Source organism: Magnolia sinica, chromosome 17 (genome assembly GCF_029962835.1).
Source record: "Magnolia sinica isolate HGM2019 chromosome 17, MsV1, whole genome shotgun sequence".
Taxonomy (NCBI): domain Eukaryota; kingdom Viridiplantae; phylum Streptophyta; class Magnoliopsida; order Magnoliales; family Magnoliaceae; genus Magnolia; species Magnolia sinica.
In genome coordinates this window covers 1,526,112-1,548,348 of record NC_080589.1, presented here as the reverse complement: position 1 = coordinate 1,548,348, position 22,237 = coordinate 1,526,112, and the positions used below count along the sequence as shown (strand labels likewise).

At 41.2% G+C, this 22,237-nt stretch overlaps 3 protein-coding genes across 4 annotated transcripts; 2 read left to right on the top strand and 1 right to left on the bottom strand.

The window, feature by feature from the left end:
• The first annotated feature begins 115 nt into the window (after positions 1 to 115).
• LOC131230831 (aspartic proteinase-like) lies at positions 116 to 8,728 on the top strand. The gene is made up of 14 exons (XM_058226838.1): positions 116 to 198; positions 1,651 to 2,025; positions 2,143 to 2,203; positions 3,301 to 3,395; positions 3,517 to 3,629; positions 4,087 to 4,255; positions 4,354 to 4,393; positions 4,488 to 4,552; positions 5,234 to 5,347; positions 5,588 to 5,652; positions 5,899 to 6,058; positions 6,182 to 6,301; positions 7,169 to 7,257; positions 8,455 to 8,728. Exons 2-14 carry the CDS (start codon positions 1,666 to 1,668, stop codon positions 8,537 to 8,539), a joined length of 1,536 nt encoding a protein of 511 aa, XP_058082821.1. The 5' UTR covers positions 116 to 198; positions 1,651 to 1,665; the 3' UTR covers positions 8,540 to 8,728.
• A 1,996-nt stretch (positions 8,729 to 10,724) lies between these two features.
• LOC131231292 (uncharacterized) lies at positions 10,725 to 16,722 on the bottom strand. Of its 2 annotated transcripts, none has more exons than XM_058227435.1 (2): positions 15,969 to 16,722; positions 10,725 to 11,122 (listed from the first exon to the last, which is right to left on the bottom strand). In XM_058227435.1, exon 1 carries the CDS (start codon positions 16,583 to 16,585, stop codon positions 15,989 to 15,991), a length of 597 nt encoding a protein of 198 aa, XP_058083418.1. In that variant the 5' UTR covers positions 16,586 to 16,722; the 3' UTR covers positions 10,725 to 11,122; positions 15,969 to 15,988. The 2 variants fall into 2 exon arrangements, with proteins under 2 accessions (XP_058083418.1, XP_058083417.1); XM_058227434.1 differs by lacking the exon at positions 10,725 to 11,122 and adding an exon at positions 12,114 to 12,131.
• Positions 16,723 to 20,028: 3,306 nt separating this feature from the next.
• Positions 20,029 to 21,762, top strand: LOC131231964 (probable transcription factor At3g04930). The gene has a single exon (XM_058228390.1). The coding sequence runs from the start codon at positions 20,169 to 20,171 to the stop codon at positions 21,477 to 21,479; it is 1,311 nt and encodes a 436-aa protein (XP_058084373.1). The 5' UTR covers positions 20,029 to 20,168; the 3' UTR covers positions 21,480 to 21,762.
• Positions 21,763 to 22,237: the final 475 nt, after the last annotated feature.

The window sequence follows — 22,237 nt, the reverse complement described above, 5'->3', positions numbered from 1 at the left end:
AGAACCCGACTGATGAGCGGCTAGGATCTCCCTCACTTTGCCAAGTGACACATGCGAGAGGCGAGTACAAGCGCGAGTTTAGTGAGCCTGAAACCATGGGTACGTACGACTTAAAGACATGAGACCGGATCTCCATATATTCTCTCCCTTCGTTTTGAACTCTCACCCTTTCCTCCTTACTTGCTCAAGCTAAGACAGGTATGGCTGCTCCTCACACATCATAACCATTATAATCATCATCACCACTGTTGATCGTGACCATGATCATCATCACCGCCGTTGATCATGACCACAATCATCATCACCATCATCACAACCACCACCACCACCATCATGATCATGTCCATCATGGTCATGACCATGACCATCATCACCGTCATGGTCATGGTCATGATCATCAGGAAAGACCCTTATGGATTTTCTTGATCATCAGGAAAGACCCATATGGATTTTCTAAGTATTTGAGACTGTTGTATGTGTTCTAAGCCTAACTGTATAAGATCTTTCTCAGTACTAATTTCATGATTTTATTATTATTATTATTATTATTTTTGTGTTGGATGGTGTTTCTGCAATTCATCATCAACTATCTATCAGTGGAATAAATCATCATCACTAGTGTAATATCATTGGCATCATGATACCCATCATCATCATTATAATCATCTACATGAATACATGCTTGGAGAGACTTGAATCCATGAATTACAGTAGAAGACGCTTGTGTCAGTGATATGGGTCAATCACTGGGTGGGACTCACAAGTAACATACCCTGGCTCATGAATTAGGCGAATTCATTCGTTGGGTGGGCCGTACTCCTATCAGGAAAATGAATGGTTAGAGATTGTTGCCAAGAGCTGATATACATGTGTGCCCCACCAAATGAGTGGACCAGCCTGGGTTTTGAGGCAGGGTATTTTCACATAAAACCCCACATGGAAAATGGCCTGGATTTTTTGCCTTTGTGCGTGATATGCCTCTTCAATGTATCGTCGCTCTGCTTTAGTATATGATATATCTCCTTGATTTAGATGTAAATATTCATGGAATCTCCTTTCATTCCTTCCATGAGCTATGCTTTTTGTGTATCAAGTTTTTAAACATCTTCTTCTTTCTCGACAGCTCAGATGGGATTTTGAGATTTTCAGGGCTGAACTTATGTGATTACTTCAGTACAGCATCAGTTGTTTATGCCCATAGAACTGTATTAATTTAGGATGAATTGTATTCACTGGTCTTCAATTTGCACAAGTTGGGTACATGGTCAGTATCTAATATCATTGATTTGATGGGCCCCACTGGAATGATCATGCCGCGTAAGTCCTCCAAACTGGAAGATCCCACTCATCCAAACTTTGGCCTATTTTTCAGTTGTGACCATCACTGTATTTGTCTTCCTAATCATCTGTTCACAGGTCACCAACCAAAGGTTAGGAATTAGGATCATTCCATTGAAGAGGTTTTGGGGGTGGACCCCACATTGATAATTTCCTCTGTATTGACTAAAATTTCCACAATTCATCTTAATTACAGCATCCAAAAACATACTTTCATACTTCAAAAGGCTGTTGGTTTGATGCGTTTCCTATATTTGAAACTCATTTCAACAGTTACATGCACCGTTTCAGCTACTTTGGTTCAATCTGCAGGTGATTTTGATAAAAATGGGACGGAACTTTCTTGTGGTGTATGTTTGTTTATGGGCTTTATCATGCTTCTTGGCCCTCGATGCATCTTCCGATGGACTAGTGAGAATTGGTTTGAAGAAAAAACCTTTCGATCTTAATCACCTACGTGCTGCAAAAGTCACGGCAAAAGCACAGCATGCAGAGAGGCTTCTGAATAATGGCATTGGCCGTAATTTGGGAAATGATTCGGAAGTGGATATAGTTCCTTTGAAGAACTATTTGGATGCCCAATACTACGGTGTGGTCGGCATCGGAACCCCTCCACAGAACTTCACTGTCATATATGATACCGGAAGTTCCAATCTATGGGTGCCGTCATCAAAATGCTATTTTTCAGTGAGTTCCATTCTAAGTATTTGAATGATTCACGCTCTTCTTCTTATGAAGCTTTCCCTTTTTGGGACATGAGTGGGTGGAACTTAAGTTGTTTGTGAAAACTACCTGTTGATGCAGATTGCTTGCTATTTCCATCATAAGTACAAGGCGCGTTCGTCGAGCACTTACACGCAGATCGGTAATGTTGTTTTGTCTTGCATATTTTCTCTATGCCTAGTGACATGTTTTTTTTTTTTTTCCTTCGTCTCTCTCCCAATAGAAAATGCCTTTGATGCAGCAGAGCAAAGTGAAGTTGACAATTAATTGAAATTTATTTTATAATATATGCTATGTTTCTTTGTCCGTGGTTTTGGTTCCACATTGTTTAATGAAGATTTGCAACCGTAGGCTCCTCTCTCTCTCTCTCTCTCTCTCTCTCTCTCTCTCTCTCTCTCTATTTTGCGTCTATCTTCAATTATTTATTGTTTTTTTTTGTCATCTTGAATCTAATTTCTTTCTCAGTATTTTCTTATGTACCGGAACTTGAAGCGACCTTTTTTTTTTTTTTTCCCTTCCTCTGATTTGTAAGACTTGTACTTGTTTAAGCTTTGTTTTCCAGTCATATGAAGATTTCAGCCTTTTTCTTCTAGGGGGCCATTTGTTTCCAAGGATTTTTTGGGAAATGGGAGGAGTCAAAATCCTCAAAAAGCTCCATTTTGGAATCCTCCCAAATTGTTGTTGTGCAAAATCCAATGATTTGAAATCCTCTTTTTGATACTGGCTGCGTATGTTGCTTGGTACACATGCACTCAGAAATTGTAGATGTGACATAGGTTAGCTCAATCTAAAACCACTAAAGTGTGGACCCCACTATCACTAATCTACAGTCCCAAGATCGTTTTGGTTGCAAATTTTGAGACGATTTATGTCAACAAATTTATTTTCATGTGAATATAAACTATATAATTCTTAGTCAAAATCTAGGTTGCCAAACAACAATTTTTGGATTTCACAGGATTCAAAATCCAAGCTGCCAAACACACTTCAAAGATTCAAAATTTCAAGGATTTTGAATCCAAATTCCTTGATATCCACGTTCCCAAATGACCCCATGGTTTTCTCTAGAGTGAATGGATAGTTCAGTTTTGGGAGAGTGGACTCTCTCTCTCTCTCTCTCTCTCTCTCTCTCTCTCTCTCTCTCTCTCCCAACTGTTAAAATGAAGATACACCTGTGAGCTCTTTGGGCAGCAATGGAACGACCCATGCTAATATTCTTCTTACTTGTTTCTTGTTCAGGAAAATCATGTTCTATTAATTATGGATCTGGATCAATTTCTGGCTTCTTCAGCCAAGATGCTGTACAAGTTGGGGACCTTGTCGTTAAAGATCAAGTGGGTTTTATTTCTCCGAAGCTACCTTCTACTTGTCATCTCTGAACTTAATTTCAAATTTCATTTTGAAGATCTCTAATGACTTTCAGCTCTCCTAATGACTATATATACCATCCTCCAGGTTTTCATTGAGGCTACTCGAGAAGGAAGTCTCTCTTTCTTATTGGCGAAGTTTGATGGCATACTTGGACTTGGGTTTCAGGAAATTTCCGTTGGGAATGTTACGCCTGTCTGGTAAATCCACATGACTTGATTATTAGGTTCTGTTTGTCTGTTTATCTCTCTATTTGTTACACACACACGAATATATATGCGAATACACTTCTGCTCTCATAGCACTATAACCATTAGTCTTGTGAGTTGGATTTGTATACGTGGAGAGTCTAGTCAATTGGTCTATGCCATCCAAGGATTTAGTAGCAGTTTCTGGGTATGACTTACCCCAACTCAAATCTATTTTGGTTTCTCATCAGTCAGTTTCTGTTCTGTATCAGTCAAGCAACTTGCTTCCTTGAGGACCAGAACCAACACGACTTGGACAGCATCGAGTCGTATCGGATGATATTTAAAACCATGACACTGTCATTTTTGGTCCAGCATTAATCATCTTGGGCTACTTTGAAAAGATTGCACAGATCATATGATCTTGTCTCTTTGAACTCCAGCCTTAAATGTATCATACTCTTTGCAGGTACAACATGGTTGAGCAAGGTCTAATAAAGGAAAAGGTCTTCTCTTTCTGGATCAACCGCAATGCAGATGATGAAGAAGGGGGCGAGATTGTCTTTGGCGGTGCCGACCCAAAGCACTTTAAGGGTGAACATACCTATGTTCCAGTAACTAGCAAAGGGTACTGGCAGGTGGGAAACGTTCGAATATATACACATGATGCTGTCAGATAATGGTTTTCTGTTTATCTTTTGAAGGCCTGATTCATTTTTCTGTGTCTAATTTTCAGTTTGACATGGGAGACTTTCTTGTTGGGAACTATTCAACAGGTGAGGAAACATCTCTTAAATCTATGTTTGTTTTCTATATTCCATTGCATTCACCACGTGGTGGAATTTTAAGACATTGTCGTGTTTCTTTCAGGTTTTTGTGCTGATGGTTGTGCTGCCATCGCTGATTCTGGAACTTCCTTACTCACAGGCCCAACCGTATGTGTTATACCTTTTATTAACTAGTTAAATGAACATCTCAGGGTGCGTTTGGGTTCTCAAGGTAGGTAGCATCAGGACATGGTTTGAATTCAGAAGAAGCACATCCCAGTCTTATCTTGACCATGTTTTAAGGCATAAAAAAAGCAAAAAAGGAAAAAAAGGAAAAAAGTGGGAGAATGTTATTAAGTTGGATTTAGTTGGCTTGGGAAGCTCCACCAACCATGATTTGGTGGTGCACCCAAACACTGCCTGAGAGCATGTTTGGATTAGAAGTGTATTTGATGATGGGGGTCTTGCATTTGGAATCGAGAAAACATGGGCCTTGTTGATGATCCCATGCTTGCAGAGGTCAAAGCTGACATGGTGATCCATGCTAGTAGGAGAAATTCCAAATTCGGCCAAACCATTCTTGTAAAATCATCTCATTGAATCTGAAAATAAATGACTTAAGAAGGCTGTGTTTGGTTGCAATTCATGATATTTGGTGCAACCAAACACATCCTAAACCAAATATCCTGTGTGAATAAAAATGGTGACTAATTTATAGGTTCTCACAGATCTTATTCATACCATTACAATGGATATTAATTGGATGGGAGGCATCTTTTGTTTTCGTTTACTGATGTTTTCCATTGCCATTACTTTATCTAATTTTACCTTACTGATCATCATTTTCAGTCTATAGTGACCGAGATCAATCACGCAATTGGCGCAGAAGGAATTGTGAGCGTGGAATGTAAAGAAATTGTTTCAGAGTATGGAGAGATGATACTGGATCTGTTAGTAGCTGAGGTCTGTTCATTCCTTCGTTATCTCACAGCAGGAAACCATTTCACACGGCAACTGCATAGCATCTCTGGGTTTCAGTTTGTGCAACTGGGGCCTGTGGTCTAGTTATCTAGACCGTTCATCTGATGTGGTTGACCTTGGTTGGGCCCTGCACCTAAAATCTCATAATGGAACCCCCAGATCATCATAACTTCTATGGGTGGTGGAGATCACAATTTGAATGTCTTTCCCATCTTCATGCAGACACAACCTCAGAAAGTATGTTCGAAGATCGGTCTGTGTGTATTTGATGGGGCTCAGTATGTCAGGTAAGGAAGTCAATAAATCTTCAGAATGCTGAACTCTCTGCTTCTCTTTCCATTAAAAAAAATAAATCTTAGGATGCGTTTGGTTGCACCAAATATCATTACATTTCATGATATTTGGTGCAACCAATGTGCCCTCAGACTAATTTTGTGCAAACTTTCATGATATTTGATGATATTTGGTGCAACCAAATGCACCCTTACGGATTTTCTATCCTTAATACAAGCTTGCTTCATAAATCCATGCAGCACCGGAATTGAAACTGTGGTTGAAGAGAAACTATCAGACGCTGAGGACTCAGTCGGTCAGGACGTTCTATGTACTGCTTGTGAGTTGGCAGTTGTGTGGATTGAGAATCAGCTTCGAGAGAATCAAACCAAGGACCGAATATTAAACTATGTCAATCAGGTAATTTATATCTAAAACACACTCCACTGAGATAATTTAAAGGTGGCATCAGTAATAAAGGTAGATCTTTTGAGAGATTTAATGAAGGTAGATTGAGTGATGATGAATTTGATTGTATTTTAGCTATGCGAACGTTTGCCAAGTCCCATGGGTGAATCTGCTGTCAACTGCAACAGCATTGCAAGCATGCCAAATATTTCGTTCACCATCGGAAATAAGGCCTTCGAACTTACCCCAGAACAGGTACAGTTATATTTCTGGTTCAATTGCTTCAGATTTATGCGTATCAGTTTCTTGAAGCTTAAAGATCCTATATGTGGTTATTTTGGATCCCTTTTTTTTATTTTTTATTTTATTATTTTTTTTAAAATTGCATTGTGGTTAAGGGTGCATTTGGTTACATGAAATATCATGATATTTCATCATCAACCTGTCTAATTTGGTGTGAAATTTCATGATATTTTATGAAATTTTGGTGCAACCAAACACACCCTAAAAAACCATATGTAAAATTTTCAAAATGATTGGTTTTATTGCTGCGAATGTACATGTCAGCAATCATTTTAGCTTCATAATTCTCTTTTATGGCATTTGTAAAGGTCGTGCTTGGTTGTATTGTTGAATTGAATTGCAATAATTAGTCCGATGAAATGGAAATGGCCAAATTGTAATTATCCTCCTCGCAAATTCGTATTGATGGACTGGGCTCCAAGTTGCAATTACATTAAGTTCGGGTCGAACTAGAATGGAATGTAAAAAGCAATTTGGAGGTTACTTCCACATTAGGCATGCTAGTCTGGCAATTGCGATTTGGTTGTTCCCTTGCAATTGAAATGATTATAACTCAATTCAACAGTACATCCAAACACAGCCAGTGTTTTCATAACAACTGATATTTCAATTTCCTCATTTAATTCGACTGTTTGACACTATCAGAGACACTCTCACAGAGTTTGTTTTAGGACGAATCATCCGAGTCAACTTGCTTGAGCTCTAGTTCAAACATTGAGATTTTGAACATTGATCTATAGTCACTTTCTGTTGTAGTGTCTGCCTGTCTGCATTTATAACATTCTTTTGGTTATTGATGATTTTTTTTTTCCCCTTCAGTACATCTTCAAAACCGGTGAAGGCGATGTAGCAGTCTGCATCAGTGGGTTTACTGCATTTGATGTGCCTCCGCCTCGGGGTCCCCTCTGGTACTTCAATGACCATACTTAGTTTTCATTGCCCTGATTAATTGCACTGATTATGTGTCTGTGCATTGCTTTGAATGGGCGTGTGAATGTTTTAGTAGATGTATGTATGTATGTGCATGCTTGTATGCATCCATGTGTTTGTGAATGCATGTGGGTGTGCAGCACTGGATTTGCCACTGTGTGAAGGTCTGCTCTTCCATGTCATACTTTCTTTATGTCCTTGAGTAATGACATCATGCATGCATGTATGAATGTCAGCATGTTGTCAGTATTGCTGGAATGTGCTCATGTATGCATGCATAGTTGTGTGCTTCTGGGCATTAGATGCATGTTTATGTATGCACACATGTAGGTTATTTAGGCGTATGAATGTACATGTTCATGTTCTGTTCATATGCACTCTCATATGCATTTCATGCACATGGTCATGCAGTTTTGCCTTTGCCTCCTTGAGGTCCCTATGCTAAGTCATGCTTTGTATGCAAGCAAATGATAGTCCCATATGCGCAAGTGAACGAGGTGCCAATCCTCACGAATTGGTTCAGATCGGCGTGTGGGTCCCACTGCCTACATGAACCAGTCGATGCATGCAGACGCCCTTTTGACCCAAATGCAGATCAGATTAGCAAACGTCTTATGTCAGTCATAGTTTGAAAACCTGAAAAACTCGATTGGGTTGACTTGAAGACTCAACCTGCCTCTACTCGATATTTAATTATTATTCTTAATTGAAAAGATTAGGAATGCAAATATATATTTGAAATAGTTAAATTTAGTTTAACTAATTAAACTATGGGGGTGGGGGTTTGAATCCAACTCTTGCCTTCTTTATTTTAATAAAATGTGGACTTGGGAACCAAGTGACTCGGTTCGAGTCACGTTGAGTGTTGTAACTCAACTCAACCGAAGCATCGAGTTAACTTGACGAGTCCCTTCAAGTCCAGGCCGAGTACTGAGTTGCCCAGCCACTCGGATTGAAATCTCACTGAGTCGAGTTGACTAGCCGAGTTTCGAATTGTGTTAGTGAGTTTTGGAACTATGATTTCAGTTATTTCCATGTGTATGTATTCATTCATGTTCATGTGGGTAAGTTATGAACATGTGCATACATGCATTCATGCTTGCATCTTATGCATGCATGTGTATATATATGTATGTACGACTACAGTACATGTGATGAAAATGTATGCGGTGCAGGGTTCTTGGAGACATCTTCATGGGTGCATATCACACGGTCTTCGACTTTGGCAATCTACAAGTAGGATTTGCAGAGGCTGCTTAGAGACTCTTTGGTGGGTCCATTTCGCCGTTTGATGCTTTTAACAAGTAGGAACAAGTAGGAAGTGCCACATGATGTGAATGGATGATGGATGTGTACATCAGTACATGACTCTCTTGAAGTGCTTGCTCTTATGACTGATTTGCTAAGGTATTGTAAATAATCTATGCTATAGCTTGCATGTTCAGTGCATATGTGGAATGATTCGGTGCGAAACACCCATAGTAGGATTATGCTATGGGTGAATCTTACTACCCCAGGAAGTGTGACCCACTTGAATTACACCACCTCAAACTTTGCTTGTGGCACAATCATTTCCACACTATGGTGGCAAACAGATAAATGTAGTCTAAACTATATGTGGATTTGCAAAGGATTGTGCTATGCATCGAGTATGGAGATCAAATAAACTTAATACATCATGTACCTGATTGGGACGCCATCGTTATAAGCTTGATGCCTTAGTCTTCCGCACCTTACACCCTTAGAGAAGCATTTGGTTGGGAATGGAAGCTTCTGATGTTTTTGTTTATATAATCTAGAGGGTTGTGGAGTTTGGAATCCATCAAAACTCCTCCCTAAGGCTCCACACCAATTTGGTAATCCTAGTCCAACTAGAACACTGTGCATGACACAGTTGTAGTGCACCACATGTATTACAACTAAGTGGGGTCCACTGGTACTCTCGATCACACTATCCAACCCCTAGAGCAATCCAGACCATTGCTCAATAAGGCCCACCATATAGAATTCGTAAATGTAGACCATCCAAACTGTGGGCCATTTGAAATCACACTGATTGGATGACATAAACATCCAATTGGTTGTCGCCAAATGGATGGTTGTAAGGAAATGGTCACCAGTTTGAATTCAATGGGCAGAATCGGATGATGAGATCATCCAAACCGTTGGATGTGGATTTCACACCTATGCTACATGCACCCTGACTATTGTGTTCCTTCGTGAATTTCATCATTTGTTTTTTCCCCTGATGGGTGAGTTTTGTTGCACCTAACATCATGAAATTTCATGATATTTTTATGATTAGTCAATCTAACTTGGTTGAATATTATTTTGGTGCAACCAAACGCTCCCTTAAGCATGGAAGAAGGAAGTGAATCACACTAAATTTTCTTAGAAATGATTTAAAAAAAAGCTAATTACTTCACATAATAACCAGTAGCTGGCGGCTCTACACTTCTGCGAGCTATGCCATCTTCATATTTGTAGTGATGTGGAACACCCAAACATTGGTCAAAGCTCCTCCATGAATGCAATGGACACTGATGAACATTGTCCACTAATGATGGGACGGCTGAGATTAGACAAAAATCAGGATTTTGAATAAAATGCAAACACGCTATGGTCATGGATAGATAATGGTTGGTTGTAACCAAACAAGTCCATATTGCAAACAAATGTGCAAATAGAAACAATGGTTTCACCTTACTCCTGACATTTCACACAATGGTCTCGTCTTATCCCTGCATCTCACAGGCCACCCCACTTTAGCCCGGTGTGAAAATGCTTGCTCTGGTATTAATTACCCCCAGTGAGGAGTCTCGAATATATTAGACCTCCCGCTTTGATATTAGTATACCACTTTGATACAAGACAACTAATCATTTGATCTAAAAGCTCGAGTTGATAATATGACAAATCAATCCCTTTATCTCATAGTCTGGGACCCACATCCCATGAGTTATGTTTTAAGCTGAACTCCCATCATGGCCCTACATCTCACGAGCCACCCGTCTCACATGGGCCACCTACCTCGAGTGTGCTCCTACATCTCATATGCCACCTCACTCGAGCCCAGTGCGAAAATGCCCCTGCATTATTGGGTCAATCAAGGGCTTGACCAAGTCTTTTAATTGGCTCCACTTGATACTTCAATATATATATATATATATATATATATATATATATATATATATATATATATTATTTAATGCATTTAAAATCGTTTGAAATGAATAAATAATTAAAATACCCAAACACAACACAATTGCACATTGTAGTGTAGTGGTAGCATGCTGTGGCTTTAATAAATAATGTCCTCTTTAAGCACTTTCTAGTTTCACAACAAAAAACCAGCTGACTGAGCAAGTGACTTGGTCAAGTCATGCCGAGCTGAATCGAGTCAACCCACAGAGTTTTATAACCATGGTTTATCTACAAGCTGGTATTTAAATAATGTATTTAATAAGATTAAGCTGCTTTTATCATATTAAATTCCTCAGTTAATTGCTAGGGAAGAGGTATAGGTGAACACTTCCATCAAATTCAGCTTTTTTAGACACTTTCACCTTCTGATTCAGCAAAAACGTATTGGTTTCAGACACCCACAAGTCCACCCAAGCAAACAATATCCCTTCCTGTACAAAACTCAAAGAACCCATGATCAGAACAACCAGCTAGAGTCTTTATTTGTTCCGAACATTGTAAAAGAGGTAGCCAATCCTCACTCGATTTCTAACCCGAACAAGTCATTTACCCAGATTGTAGTTCAATCTGTTAGAGCACCGTCCTGTCAAGGTGGAAGCTATGGGTCGGGTTTGAGCTTCATCAGTCCCAACCTAGAATCTGATGAACCCATCAATTCATATATCCGTTAAGATATTAATTTACTCTATCGAAGAATAATCTGCCAAGGACTTGTTTGGGTGCCACTTACAAAATGACTTCATCTCATTTTTGTTAATAGTAAGATGAACTCATTTGGATGTGGCAACCAAACAAGGCTTAAGGGAGTGCTCAGAAATTTCTGCATGAGGCAGGTAATACAAAAAGCAGGAAAATTGGAATCCAACAGGTGTGGGTTTTCATTTCCCAAGCCACCCCAATTGCATAGCATGGCAGAAGTAAATCTGATTTGCTGATTTGCAAGGCATCCAAATGCCAAACGGCCCTGAAGAACGATGGGACGTTACACTTTTACGAATCTGATCATCCAGTAGCAGGAGGATGGTTGCATGTGTACCTGTGAGGAAGGGCACAGCTTCACCAGTGCAGACTAATTATCTACTGTTCTACATGTAAAAACGACATTTCCATGAATGTAAGCGGCCGTATTGGTTTTTACATGTGCTTCTACTGTTCTACATTGTAAATACATGCATGCTTGCATGAATATAACTTCTGGTAACCTTGAGAAATTTGCGGCATGCCGAGAATTGATCTGAGCTGGTCTAAATTCAATCTGGAATGGATCCAAAGTCGAATGGTTTGAAATAAATAACAAGGAGATTCAAGAATTCACTCCCGAAAGGATATAAAAGAATCCTTTTACCAGGGCATATATTCTTGCAATGATCAACTGAAATAAATAGAGATCCGGACCATCGTCAGCATCCACATCAGCCTTTGATTTAAATGGTTAAAAATTGGATTTACAAACTAATAATATTTACAATATTAATAATATGCTAAAAACAAGTTTAAAGATCTGGATTAGCAGACTATTGTGGGGATTAATCGAGTCTCCACGATGAATGGTGACGCCGGGAAGGATGTGATGAGGATGATCATTGTCTTCCTCGAACAAGAAACACCTTGAATCGACAAGGCCCTCTTGAATCCACAGGAGAAATGTCTCGAATCCATGAGAGAAATAAGAAAATTTGAGAATTTTATTGAAAGGCCTCCTAAAATAAATGAGTTTGCATGCTTAAATAACACTACACAAACCCTAAGACGCAATTAGAAGAGACCTAAACAAATAAGGAAATAAAAATTGAAAAACGCGCAAGTTTCTATCGACCGGAATGGTGCAGAAACGTCCAGAGACACATTTTTTTTTTTTTGTTCCAATTGATTGACCTGATCAGTCTACTCGATCGACCTCAATCGATCAAACTATGCTGAATTTTTGTTGATTGCCCTTTGGACTTCTTCCGGTCCATTTGTGTTAGGAACGTGCTTGCTCCACGTCCTACATTAAATGGTCAGGATCAAGGGGGCCATGAGGCCATCAAACACAAACAATAACTTGAGGATAAAAAGAATCCTGTACTACTTGCAATGTATCACCGGGAATAGAATGGAATGTTGGGGGAGGGGAGTTTGGGGGGCACTTGATCTAATATTGGTATCGCCAATATTTTTGTCACCTACCAAAAACAAGTTCTGGTCCCTTCTGAACATGATCGGAGTGATCGGAGGTTCACCATTTGACCCTTTGATTGAGGGAAACTCAAATCTATATCAACGGACAAAAAGGAAGTTTCCTCCTTGGCAGCTTGTTTCTGAATTTCAAGAGATGAAAGAGAGATCTTTCATCAATTTCGGTTGGTTGAACCAAAATACAGACAAATTGACAGAACAAGTGGGTTGTTGTTGTAAGTGTCAAGCTATGGATTTATAGGAGATTGGCTTGTAATGTTGACTGCTATTGGACATTACTGAGCCGCATTTCGAAATGTGCTCTTATTAAGAACTTAAGCGGTCGTTTGGCAGCTTGGAATTTGGGCAGTCATCGATTTGAAATCCAAATTGGAAAATTTTCTCTGGTTTTGTTCTCCTGGATTTTGGGTGGATTACTTTGACTTCATGAGCTGCTGTTCAGCTTTTGCGGGCTGGGCACGTCAACTCCATCTTCATGAAATATATGGAACGAATCTTCCTTCATTGGCAAGGGCAAAGGGAAAAATCCAGTAGGATTGAAATCCTCAAAAAGGCCACTTTTTGATAACCAAAAGGAGGGATGCAAAATACAAGGATTTTCAATTCTCTCCAACTATCATAACTCTCTCTCCTCTTCTCTATGAAGTGACATTTATGAAAATCCAGGTCGCCAAACACGACGACTAAATTCCACCAGATTGAAAATCCCATCTCCCAAAAGATAAATGATAGAATGAAAATCTCAGGGGTTGAAAATCCTGGATTACAATCCTCAAGATAAAATCCAAATCCAAGGTGCCAAATGACCCTTAAAGACTGCTCTTCTCTCTGCTAGTTTAAAAGACAAAAAAGAAGTATAGGAACACAATTCCCTTCTGGTGTAAGGAGTTGTCATGAAAAATTCCTTCTATGGAAGACTTTGATGTGGTAAATCCCAGTAGATTGGAGTACACAACAGCTAAGAATTCAGCTGGAATCCAAATGCAGTTGCTGCAAGAAACCAAGCATGGAGAGAGCAGACCATCTTCTATCTCAGTGATGATTAGTTATGTAAATAAGACTTTGGGTATGCTGGAATTAAGATCGAGTCGGATCAAGCCTAAACTATTAATATTGGCAAAATGGCTGGCTCCCCAGAAAAAATAAAATAAATGCTGAAACTGAATATTGATGTGCATTGAGGGGAAATCCATGATGTGCTGGAGGGGGCAGTATTCTCAGGGACTACAGAGAAAATTGTATAGCTGGGTTTGCATCTTATTGCTGCATCCAAACAAAAAATGTAGCTGAATCCAAAGTGCTGTTTGATGGGTTCAAGATATAAAAAAATGGGCATCTATCAGGTTGTAACTGAAAGTGACTCTAAAGTGATGGTTGAAGATTTGAATAATGATCATGGAGTAAAATGTGCTGTTTGGTACCTATGCCAAGAGATTATGTTGATATGAAGGGGCATGCAAGTCTTGGTTTTACATTACTACAGGGAAGGTAACCAAGTTTATGATGCATTAGCTGACCAGCATGTGACACTAAACAAAATTAGATCTTTTATTCTTCAGAATTTTGTTTTTCCCCAAGGAAGGCCATATGTTCGTTGGGAATATTTGGAAATCAGATGCGTTAAAAAAGAGTGGAAGATTCTGTTGGTTAGACTTGAGGCTGCATATTATCGTGCATGAGGTATACTTGGATGGGGCAAGTTTGTATAGATCCTTGAGAGGCAAGGGCCAATGTCCCCCGGTATAGGTGTATACGTCTCTTCAATTGATGGGTCCACCTTAAAAAAGAAGAAGAAGAAAAAGGATCGTTACTCTTCCGAACACATTTTCTTCTATTGGTAGTAGCCCCCAACATGCATTGGATTTTAGGTCCTAAAAATACAATGCAGGATGTGTATATACCACAAATAGACTATTAAACTGTTGAAGCTTGCGGCATTATAGCCATCTAGTATGTTTTCTCTGGTACTGAGATTTTAAACCATGTGTAAAATTGCAACTGCATTTGCTAGTATTTGTTTGGATTTTAATTTATACGTGGGTATCTGAGATGAATGTTTCTCCTGAAGATTCATATAACAGCTAGTTTTTAAGGCTAATCTTCTAATAATTAATTTCCACATAATGCTATTTGACGATACATTCCATACGTTGCTAAAGAACTGACCCTTGTTTACCAACTACACATTGTCTAACCAAATCCAATTCTTGCTAGATATGTTCCTCAAAAAATCCGATTTGTGCCGATTCTTCCCCCAACTACCAAAGAGATCTTTGCGGAACTGCGGAACTGCCACATGAAATTTTAATGAATTTGAAAGAAATTGTATTGATAAGTAATTTGTATGGAACTCATGACACATCCATCTGCATCAGGGATCCTAGATATATAGCTGCTCAAGATATCTCACCACCTTCTGTGGAAATAGTTGATATTACACATCATATAGCTAGCCTGACGGAATCACAATCTACAATTTTGACAAGGCAGCCACCATTCACACCCACACGGATTGATTCGCTTGCATAAATTTCCCAAAGTGGGAAATCGAAACAGTACAAAGATGTACTTCTAGGAATGGTATGTGTATGCAATTCCCAAAATGGGAAATGGATGCAAGCAAATCAATCAGGGTGGTGGGTGTACATATCAGCTCCCTATTGATAATGAGGCATTATACAATTGTCCAATGGATGGGTTGTATAGTGTCCGGACTTCAGTTTGTACTAACGGGGCTCGTGGTTGAGTGATCCAAACCTTCATAGCACGATCCCTCTAACCAGATGCTGCTCCTGCTTCTAATCTATCGCACTTCAGACTTGCACTCCAACTCCGCTTCCTGGCTGTTTTACTTGCCAAAAATTTCAAACAGACTCTTCCCCACTCCAACACCCAAAAGTTCTAGCTTCTCTGCGTAACACTTTGTGCACTTATAATCCAAACCATGAGTATGATAGGTCTCGCTGAAAATCACCCACGATGAAAAATTCTCAGGAGAGTAGTTTTATCATTTGTTCGATTGAATACGTTGTTCTGTTTTCTTCCTTAAACTTCTATGTATTGGCCACCTATTGAAGGGTTGGGACTTCTCCAATCTTGGGGATTTTCATTGCATGGGGCCCATTGTTTTGACAGCTTGAATGGCTGAACCATAGGCTCCACTTGTACAAGATGAGTCAGTAAAGAAAGACAACATGGAAATTCTCTATAAAATGTAATTGATCAGAATTCTTCTATTTCACATGTGAATACACGTTGAAATACCACAAACACCTGAAATACATCTGAAATTACACCAAGATCTTACCTTTCACTGCCAATGCCAGGTCACTGCAGGAAGTACCCGGAAAGGAACAACACAAAGAAGAGGAACAAGCTCCCATAAATGAGGATGGCTTTCTGCCCTGCTGTGAGTGCATTCCCGCCGAGCCCGAACTGCTGGTTCTGCGCGAACCCGGCGATTTCAACGCTCTTGCTCTCGAAGAAGGACTTCGCCGCCCCACACGTCGCGCACCGCCAGTCCTCTGGCAATTTCCCAAATTCCATCCCAGGCGGGACTGGGTACGACGGGTCCCCCGCCGCCTCGTCGTACCGGTACCCACAAGACCGGCATTCATAGATGCCGGTGTTCAGGACGGCGAACCGCTCCTCGAGGCGGCGGCGGTCGAATTTCTCTTTTTCTTCGTCGGGGGTGGAATCATCGGGAGTCTGTGGGGATTCAGGCTTTTCGGAGACGGGTTTGTCTTCTTTGGAGACGTCGACAGATGAGAGCGAAAGACGGGTTCTTGGGTGTTTGAGGGGAGGTTGAATTATGGGTTTTTTGTGGTGGATGAGTGGAATTGGGAGATGGGTTTTGGGTTTTGAAAGAGATGTTGGTGTTTGGATGTGGAAAGAGAAGGTAGGCCTTGCTGTTGCAGAAGCCATTGATTTTCTTCAGCTTCTCTCTCTCTCTCCCCCTCTCTTTGGTGTTTGCAGAGATGAGAGAGTGGTAGAAGTGTAATTATGGGGTTTTCGCTGGGTGTTTGTTGGAAGGGAATCCATGCAAAGGCATATGCTTTGGTTCGAAGCTTCTGGTTGGATAAGGTGATGTGTGGGGACTGGAATTCTCTCCAGCACCTGTTTTAGGCAGGGCGTTGAATACCCAAGACTTTGGGGCCCACCATATTTTATATATAAATCCACTCCGTCTATCATATTCTTTCAACGTTTTTATCCTTTGAAAATAAAAATAAGTTGCATTCACTGCTCAAATGGGCCATACCACATGGAATAATAGGGATGGTATACCAACCATAGGTATATCTGTGAGGCCATCATGGTGTGTTATCTTTCATCGAACCCGTTAATCATGTGTATATCACCGGGAAGAATATAAAATACAAAATAATTCTGAAAAATATTACTTATTAGATCACAATTTGTGAAATCAGTGGTTGCAGCTTCTGTTTTACTTTGTTCCTATTGTTATTAGATTTTTAATGGATATTATATTAAGTATTTACAGCAAAAATAAATTTTCTCACCTTATGGACGGATTGGATTTTACATATACAACATAGTGGACCCCACAGAGCTTGGATGTTTTAGGCGCTACGTAAAACAGCGGTTGTAGACATTTGGGTTGCTACGGTGATTCGCGCATGGGAATATTGGAATTCGATTCGCATCATACATCTAAATTGGTCTGCATGTGCCAGATCTGAACCGACCGTTTGGTGGGCCCATCATTTTAAAATCAAATTTTGTCTGGCGAGATACACGAATATCAGACAAACGATGCTCACAATGAAATGATGGCTTGCGTACAAAGGGGCACACCAGATGATTGAACGGGTCCGATTTCAAGGACATGGTTTGATTCGATGTCCATGGTGAGACCTGCCTTCTGACTGTCACGGATCTTGCATGTGCATCGCTGCACGACTGTAGCTTCAACATTTATAACTTCTGAGCCTGCCGGCCGTATATCTAGAATGTAGAAAAAAAAAAAAAGGAAAAGGAAATGTCGATCATCAAAGAATCCTCACCATCCATTGAACGGTGGGACCCATTAGATCCACTCGGTGTGAAATAATCATGAGAGGGGGAACCATAAATGTACGCCAATCCAAGTGGGCCAGATGGCCCACCATGGATGGAGCGCAGCCTCGAAACTGCGTTGATCCCAACCGTTAGATTTTACATGATGATTGATCATTTTGTTTATACATGCAGGGGCCCACTGTTTGGGATTCCGATCGTCTGTCTGAAGGAACACAGAGTACATGCATGACTTCTAAGATATCTTCCAAGGTAGACACTTCAAACCCTTGGATTAGTGGCTTAAATATAAACGAATGGGGCCAGAAGACAAGACTGTCCAAACTAACAGGCCCAGATTTGGTTGGAAATTTAAGAAATATCCTCCATTAGTGGTAGAAGAAATCATATCAACGGTTCGGATCACCACAAAATGACCTTATATATGCAAAACTGATTCAACAAGGCACTATAACCATTTTAGTCCTGATGTATCCGGACCTTATAATTCGTGTTGAATATTGACTTTTTAAATGTATTATACAAGACTCTGGCGAAGGTTTGTACAGTACGTCCAGCAATTCGTTTTAAACAGGTAAACATGTGTTTCCATGATCCAGACCATTGATATAAATTTTCTTATGTGTCTGGTCACTTATCAAATTTCAAAAGAGTAAAAGAAATCCCAGCCATAGAATATCAATTCCTTTCTTGATTGAGAATGTAAACCGTTGCAGTATTTTTTCCTTTTGCAATCGAACTATTGGCCTCCCAAAGAAGGCCATCTCCTTTTTCACACAGAATAATTTCTGATGCGTGGGTTATCCATGGTGGGGCCCACAGAATTACTGGCCCCTGGGCCACACGGGTGCAAATACGAGCCGTGAAACTGCACAGACGGGTGTTTCGAACGTTCCATGACGCCATCGGTAACCACTTTCGGTCGCCCCTCCATCTCCGTGGGCGTTCCTGTTGCCTCTGTCGCGACAGAGAATACAGCGTTTATCGCCACCACTGGGGTGGGGCCCACATGCTAATATGGTCCCATGATTTAAATCGTCCAAGTTCAGGTTACTATAATCAATAAATCCATCATTGCAAAGTCACGTTTCCGTAATAATTCTAACGTTTGGTTGTTGGAATTGAATACGGAGCCGTTGATGGAAAAAATTATCCATTCAGCGTGCGTTTCTTTTGGGTACGCATATAAGCATAAAGTCCAAAAAATGGACGGTTCCGATCATACGATCATAACATAAAGTGGGCCCCTGTAGGTGACGGAACAGTCTGGATCGTAAATCGCTACAGAAGCAATCCGCATGGGGCTGGGGTTGACCATGCCACAATCTCTCCTCTGTCATACGACTCTAGCCATCTGATCAAAACTGGCAATTTCAAGCAAAGGACCACATGCAACAAGAACTAACTCGGGACAGTAAGGAGCATTGAATCTAGCCATCTGATTGGAACTTTTAACCAACTGTCCATATTCAACAATGGCCTAATCGTACCATAAGGAGTAAGAACCATTTAGTTATTATACATTGACCCAGCATCGACCATCGAACGGTTCGGATCACTAGATGGCTCGCCAAAGTCTGTTAGATCATCTAATACCTTAATTGGCCATCGTTCATCTACAGTTCGCTCCATTCCACGGTCTGGATTTACTTAGGTAACACGGACATCACATGTGTCGCGAAGACGACTCTTCTGCGACGATGGACCCGAATCCTCTGCAACAATTGGAGTAGGAAGAGCAAGCAACCCTCCTTGCCCCAACCTGCAATTTTCTGTGAAATCTACTCCGTCCACCAGCTGATCCATCTCATAATAAGACTTTAATTCAAAAATCAGATCGATCCAACCCTCAGATTGGCCATACCACATGGAGAAGTTGGGATGTGGACACACACCATGGAAACCTTTCCGAGACCACTGTGTTTTTAATATCCCATCCAAACCGTTAAAAAGGTAATACTCTCTAGGGTAAGGAGATATTCCTTATAATTAATTTTTATAAAAAAATTATACGGACCACAACAAGTGCATTTAAATGTTTCGCTAGTCATTTTACATTGTTCCCATGATGTGAACTAGATTTATTTTATATCATTATGAATGTTTTCAATAACAGTGAAAATAATGTGAAAAAACAGATGAACAGATTGGATTTCTCAAAATAATTATTATGGGTCCCATAGATGTTGGAAGTTGTATGATCTTGATACAACAGTTGATACGGGGGATTACGGTCCGGGCACGAGGTTGAACCGTACACCAACCTAACCCTAACAGGAATCCCCAACCCCAACCCCAACCCAACCCTCTTAAAAAGTCCAAGAGGCCAAACCCAACCCAACCCAACCCCACCGAACCTCTCCTCCCCTGTCCTTCCCTCCCTCCACCCCACAAATACTCCTCCGGCCCGTGCCCTTGATACACCAGCGACCGAGCGACCGAGCCAGCGAGGGTGCGAAGCTTGAAAATGCCAGAAGAAGAAGATCAGAACGTGTACGAGGAGGAAGACGAAGATGACGACAGCGAGGAAGAAGATGAGGACGAGGAAGTCGCCGCGCAGTTCGAGACGAGGCAGTCTAGAAGAATTGAAGACGAAGAAGAATTAGAAGAAGACGACGACGATGAAGAAGAAGATCTGAATTCCGCGTCTCCTTCTTCATCTTCCTCCGACGAAAACCCTAAAAACCCTGACCCTAACCCCGCCCCAAACCCTAACCCTAAAAATCCCGTCGCTGCTCCTTCATCCACCGCCGCCCCCCCGCAGAACGGTTCCGTCGGCAACCCTCTCCCTCCGCCTCAGGCAAACATCGCCGCTGCTGCAGAGGCAGCGTCTGCTGCCGCCGCCGCTGCTGATGGCGATGGGGATGGCGATTCTTCCCCGGACCGCAAGCGGCTCTGTACGGAGGAGAAGAAGATGGGCATGGTGGTTGCTCCATCTGAAGACTCCCGGCGCCTCTTCCAGCGCCTCTGGACTGATGAGGATGAGATCAAGCTCCTCCAGGGCTTCCTTGACTTTATCCAGCAGCGCGGCGGCGGCGGCGGCTCCCATCACCACGACACTGGGCCGTTCTATGATCAGATCAAGACCCGCCTCCAGCTTGATTTCAATAAGAGCCAGCTTGTTGAGAAGCTCCGGCGCCTCAAGAAGAAGTACCGGAACATCATAAACAAGATTGGATCTGGCAAGGAATTCTCTTTCAAGAGGGCGCATGACCAGGCCACGTTTGAGATCTCACGCAAGATCTGGAGCATCGATGCTGCCGGCGCTGCCTCGGCTGCCATCGGGGATGACGAGGATGGGAATGGTATTGTGAATAATGCTGCGGATCACTCTGATAAGAAGGGTTCGAGGTCCCGGCGGCGTTCCCGGAAGAGGTCCACTCCTGAAGTGGTGGGTGTGGCAGAGGATCCTGCGCCGAATTTCGCTCCACCACCAGTGGCGGCAGTGCCACAGGCGTCCGCACCACCGGCGTCAGCACCAGTGATGGTTCCGAATGTTGTCGAGGATACTGTGAGGAGCTGTCTGTCTCCGCTGTTCAAGGAACTGCTGCATTGCGCAATCAACGGCCCATGTAATTCGTCTTTGGGGGGCGTGGCTTTGAATCCACTGCCGTTGAATTTTTCTGGTGGTTCCTTGAATATCTCAAGTACTGAGGCTGTGGACGATAGGTGGAGGAAGCAGCAGATTTTGGAGCTGGAGGTGTACTCGAAGCGGTTGGAGTTGGTGCAGGAGCAGATCAAGATGGCGCTTGAGGATCTGAAGTCGATGGACAATTAGAAGGAAAATTTTCTTCAGCGCCATAAAATGGTAAAATGGGCAGTTAGTATTTGGCGTTTTGTTACATTTGCTAAAGAAAAATTCATATCCCGTTGTTGCTGTTTGAATTTCTTTGTTTAGTTTTTAAGGTATAGAAGAACTTCTCAAATAATGCATTTATTTATCGTTTTCATGTTTCATGTTCAATCTGGTATCTCTTGTAGTTTATAACTTAAGAAAAAGGGATTGATGGAATTGATGGAGAAATGGGGGGTTACTGTTATTTGTAAATCCTTGCCCTCAATGTCTTTGCCCATGCTCCTCAGAGTGTCATATTGCTTGATGATTTCTCTAACATATTCTCTTTTTTTTTCTTTCTTTGGATATTCATCTTTTGTTAATATTTACATCACATGTTTGGAGTCCTTGTCATACCCCTAACCTTTAATTTTGCTTAAAGTTTAATTCTTTCCAGTGTTTCATAAAGTTATCGATGGACATTCTAGATCTTTGATCAAGTAATACTGTAATTAGAGTGCAACTCGGGTGGGCTGGGTTGGGTTGAGCGTCAACCCGAGCCTGACCAATCTCAGGAGGGCCCAGCCTGACCCTAGATTCCAATATGAGGTTCCGAACCTGAACCCAACCTGAATTCCTCTATACTCTATCCTAAACCGAACCCCACGCAAATACATCTGATTATTCCACACGAACCAGAATTTGGGTTGGGTCAGTCAGGTTCTGGTTGACCTGAACCCAAGTTGCAGCCCTAACTGTAA